Raw genomic sequence first — 4,848 nt, 5'->3', positions numbered from 1 at the left:
ACTTTGAGACAAGAGTTTTAAGAACATCGTGTGATAAAACCCCAGTACAAAGAATCATGTTGATTGTTATAATTTTTATCATATTTCTAATTAAAGCTTCTTGGGTTCCGTTGACCGTTTTAGCTGACTAGATAGTTTAAAGGCACCTTGTTCAAACGAAGCATAGAGCAAATAAAGTTGAACATTTATTTAAAATTATTTTAGGAATTGTTTTAATATCTATAAATACTTCATATACAATGAAAAGTTTTTAAATATCAACCCCTCTAACCCTCTGTTACTTTTGGCCTTGACTTCAACAGTTAAAGATTCATTTAATGGTTTTTTTGAACTTATGATCAGATTTACGAGGTTTACAAATAAAATAGCTTCAAATTGCTCTGATGACATGTGAAAATATTTTCTGACATAAAAAAAAATTATAAGGATAGAAATAAGTAAAATTTCAAATAATTGTTTGCCTGAAAAATTGAAAATCCACCAAACACATTAGGAAAAATTCGCAAACATTGTTTTATCTTTAAACAAGATGCAGCCAGGACAGGACGCTCCTCGTTTTTCAGCTCCAGCCTACATTGATGGCGACATTAAAGAAATTGACCTCAACGACTATAGAGGTCATTACATTATTCTCATTTTTTATCCTGAAGATTTTGGCACCGCAATAACTACCCAGTTAATCCAAATTGCTCAGCTAAAAACTTCCATGCCGAATGATTGTGTTGTTCTAGCAGTTTCTACAGATTCAGTGGAGTCCCATGCTGCTTATGCAGAGCTTAGTGTTGAGAAAGGAGGAGTAAAACACACAAATATCCCGCTCATAAGTGATAAGAACGGAGAAATCTGTCGAAGATATCAAGTTTTGCATAATGCTACTCATGTTGCGGCTAGCTCAGGGTTTGTCATAGACCGGGAAGGCGAGATTGTTATGATGTTCTATTGTGACGACAACCTGGGCTATGATATGGCAGAGCCGTGTAGAATTGTTCTCGGAGCTATAGCTTGTGACAAAGAAGAAGCTTGGGATAAATTGAGAGGTACAGGGGCTGACTGGATACCTGGAGAGCCTCTGGTCAAAGTTAACGATTTGATCACCAGTCGTAACATAAGAAGAACTGTTTCTCACGGCGAGTTCAAGGATCACATTGAGCCATCCTCCTCTTCGTCACAAAATCAGGATGATGCAGCTTCATCTTCACAGGATAAAGCTAAATCTCCATCTCCTGCTCCGCCCACCAAAGCTAAATCTCCATCTCCTGCTCAACCTGAAAAGGCTAAATCTCCATCTCCTGCTAAACAGGAAAAGGCTAAATCTCCGTCTCCTGCCAAACAGGAAAAATCTAAATCTCCATCTCCTGCTCCTGCTCCACCCACCAAAGCGAAATCTGCATCTCCTGCTCCACCTACCAATGCTAAACCTCCGTCTCCTGCTCAACTGGAAAAAGCTAAATCTCCATCTCCTGCTCCACCTACCATTGCTAAACCTACATCTCCTGCTCAACCTGAAAAAGCTAAATCTCCATCTCCTGCTCCACCTACCATTGCTAAACCTACATCTCCTGCTCAACCTGAAAAAGCTAAATCTCCATCTCCTGCTCAAGCTGAAAAGACTAAATCTCCGTCTCCAGCTAAACCTGAAAAAGCTAAATCTCCATCTCCTGCTCAAGCTGAAAAGACTAAATCTCCGTCTCCAGCTAAACCTGAAAAAGCTAAATCTCCATCACCTGCTCCTTCTCTATCAAGAGCTGGAACTCCGAACCCTCCTACCAAGAAAAAGATAGACGAGGATATGCTAAGCCTGTGTTCAGCTACAACTGCAGGTTACAATTTTAAATAAAGAAATTGAATTATCTTTTACCAACAGTGGTCTTAAGTTAAAAAAGCTCATTCTCTGAGTGGTTGCCATTTCATAATTAACTTTGTGATCGTTTAGGAACAAACATGCAAGTCTCTGCTCCCCCCACACAACCTCCTTCTAAACCAGATCCTGCTCCTAAAGCTCCAACTCCAGCTAGAGCTGTTACGCCTAAACCTCCACCCAAGAAGAAGATTGACGAGGATATGCTGAGCTTGTGTTCTGCTACAACTGAAGGTTAAGATTACAATATATGCATACCTACAAAGTATATTTATAGTAATTGTCGTACTCTTAAAACTTCGTCCAGAACTATATCTGTCCAGGTACAACTCGTCAGCTATAAAGGACACAAATTCTTCAGCGATCAATGCTAAACCAATGGGCACGATCTTATCGACTCTGAATTTCACACAGGGACACTTAAGTGTAGCTTTCAAACAAGCTCATAATCGAACAAGGCCAAATCTCTAGGCACAATCTCAGCTCGTATGTTTCAACGAGAACCAAATTACTCTCAACACTGTAATCAAAGCAGAATCATTATATCAACTAATCTATTTTAGATATCTTATGTTACAAGTTAACATGAATTGACGTAATTACAAGTTCTATGTCAATATATATATATACAGCGTAGTTTAAGTTGAATGTAAATATTTAAAAGATTAACATGGATATAAACGTAGTTAATCTAATCACAATGCATGTTTTAATCATGTTACGTAGATCATGTTTATCAATATTTATTACAATTACACAATATTTATTACATGTAATGTTCTTTAGAAAGGTTAAAAAGTAAATAACATTGTTTCAACCATTAATTTAAACTGAAAGGTCAGATTTATCTTATAGCGGGAAGTACAGGACCTAGGTCTGGATTGTTGAACTAGTGTTTTGTGCACTCTTGGCTTAGATCGAGAACTAGATTAACTTTATGTACCTCTATCCACTACTCCTCGCTATTCATCTGTAAAACCAGGACATATGTAAACTGTTACTGACAACTCTGTACCAGCTTACACCATAATCACATCACATTGAACTAAAGCTCATCAACTTTTGGCTTAATATCAGCCATATTTTGAGAGAAGTCTTTTCTCTTTTTATTCTGCTTTTAAAATAAAATAAAACTGGAGTTTATAAAAGAGTTTAAAGTGAAAATATAAGTTTTCTTAATTTCTAGGAACTGATATGAGAATGAGCTTAAACCCGCCTCCTGCTAAATCCAATCCTAAAACGGGAGCAGCCGGTACTCAACCTAAGACAGGAGCAGCTGATGCTGAACCTAAGACAGGAGCAGCTGGTGCCAATTCCAAGACAGGAGCAGCTCCAACCAAAGATGATTCTAAGAAAGACGAGAATCCGTTTGCAGATGTAACTTCTTTAGCTTATACTATAGCTCCTTCTAAACACGATAGTATACTTATTCCTAAATATAGCGATGAAAAGGGAAAAGGAATGGGAAAGTTTTAGATACATTTAGAATTAACCATGCTAACATTATAATATTAATAAATTTTATTTTAAAGATTTTTTATCTATCTATACAAAGTAGTAATCTCTGTTAGGGTGTTCGTATGCCCAATAACCACTTGACCCATATGCCTCAAATTTTGATTGGGGAACTCAGTAGTACAATTCTAAGTTGAGTGGATTGTGTTTTATAAGAAGAACATGGGTTCCAAATCTATATATTTGTCTTGTCTGCTGGTTTGTGTGTATCCAACTAATCAACTCTAGAACTCACATGACCCTTGGGAAGGTTTATGAATGGTCTGAATTTTAGAAAATTGTATCAATATAGTTTAGATTTTTAAGAAATTTTCTACATCCACAAATGAAAACATAAAATATTTATTAGTTTAAAATGTATCTACACAAACCTTTGAGATAGAACTGCAGCAATAAAAAATCATTTTTGCCATTAGATATAAATCATTTTGTAAAGGATTAGTTCAACATAATGTGTATAATACAATAACCATAATATCCTTAAAATGGTTGAAAATATTTAGAAAACATTTCAAAAAGCCGAATATTTGGTAAAAGAAAAATTTAAGTTTCCATGAATTAGATCAAAGGTTCTGTAAGGAAGCAAGGATCAAGATTAAAATTATCTAGAAAACGAAACCATGAACCATAGTCAGATATTTCAAAGCTTACATTTGAATAATTCTCAATGATTAGGAACACTTCAGAAAAAAAAGTTTTAAACTTCGAAAATGCAACCAACTATATTTGCTTCCCTCTTATTTATGCGTCCGATCAAAACTATAGGAGCTACGAGGTCACATGGCTGGACCAGTAAGTTCCCATGAAATCACTTTGAACAATTTTGAATATGATAAAATGGGGGGAAAGTGCGAAGGGTTGGGTCTTTGTCACAAACTATATATTTGCAACCTGATGGTGGAGATCTTTGATATGTAAAAGGAATTGACTCTTTGCCACAAACTCTGATTTTCTAATCCCAATATCTTTGGAACCCAATGTCGTAAACCTTTGATATTTCAAACTTTTATTTTTTGATCTAACAAAAGTCATAGTTTGAAATTTCACAGGTTTACGACGTTGGAATCCAAAGATATAGGGATTAGAAAATCAGAGTTTGTTGCAAAGAGTCAATTCCTTTAGATTTTTTTAGAATTCCTAGTTGAAATATGTAAGGCCTATTAAATTGGATTGCAAAGCTATGGGGATAGGAAATCAGAGTTTGTAGCAAATACTCAATTTCTTTTGGTAATAACTTTCTTAACTAAGACAAGTAACCTTTCATCTTGTCCACCCCGGCCCTCTCTACCCTTTCACCGCCCTTTGCCCTCCATCCCTTGGTGGTTTTAAACCCTTGGCTTACATTTGAAGCAGAGGATTTTGGGATGACATCTTTTTTTTTAATCATGGAAGGGGTGGAGGAATTAATTCCTTGCAAAAACTCTGATCTTCTAATCCCTTTATTATAGACCTTTGATATTTCAAACAATAGAACT

The 4,848-nt window shown here is 35.9% G+C and overlaps 1 protein-coding gene across 3 annotated transcripts; it reads left to right on the top strand.

Annotated features, from left to right (window-relative positions):
- Window positions 1-501: 501 nt before the first annotated feature.
- On the top strand, window positions 502-3,391 carry LOC111715052 (neurofilament heavy polypeptide). 3 transcript variants are annotated; one of them, XM_023490294.1, is made up of 4 exons: window positions 502-1,515; window positions 1,648-1,820; window positions 1,934-2,092; window positions 3,045-3,391. In XM_023490294.1, exons 1-4 carry the CDS (start codon window positions 530-532, stop codon window positions 3,332-3,334), a joined length of 1,608 nt encoding a protein of 535 aa, XP_023346062.1. In that variant the 5' UTR covers window positions 502-529; the 3' UTR covers window positions 3,335-3,391. The 3 variants fall into 3 exon arrangements, with proteins under 3 accessions (XP_023346062.1, XP_023346061.1, XP_023346060.1); XM_023490293.1 differs by having other exon boundaries at window positions 1,582-1,820; XM_023490292.1 differs by having other exon boundaries at window positions 502-1,820.
- Window positions 3,392-4,848: the final 1,457 nt, after the last annotated feature.

This window comes from Eurytemora carolleeae, unplaced genomic scaffold (assembly GCF_000591075.1).
Source record: "Eurytemora carolleeae unplaced genomic scaffold, Eaff_2.0 scaffold1702, whole genome shotgun sequence".
Lineage (NCBI taxonomy): Eukaryota > Metazoa > Arthropoda > Copepoda > Calanoida > Temoridae > Eurytemora > Eurytemora carolleeae.
This window is presented reverse-complemented; position numbering and strand designations above follow the sequence as displayed.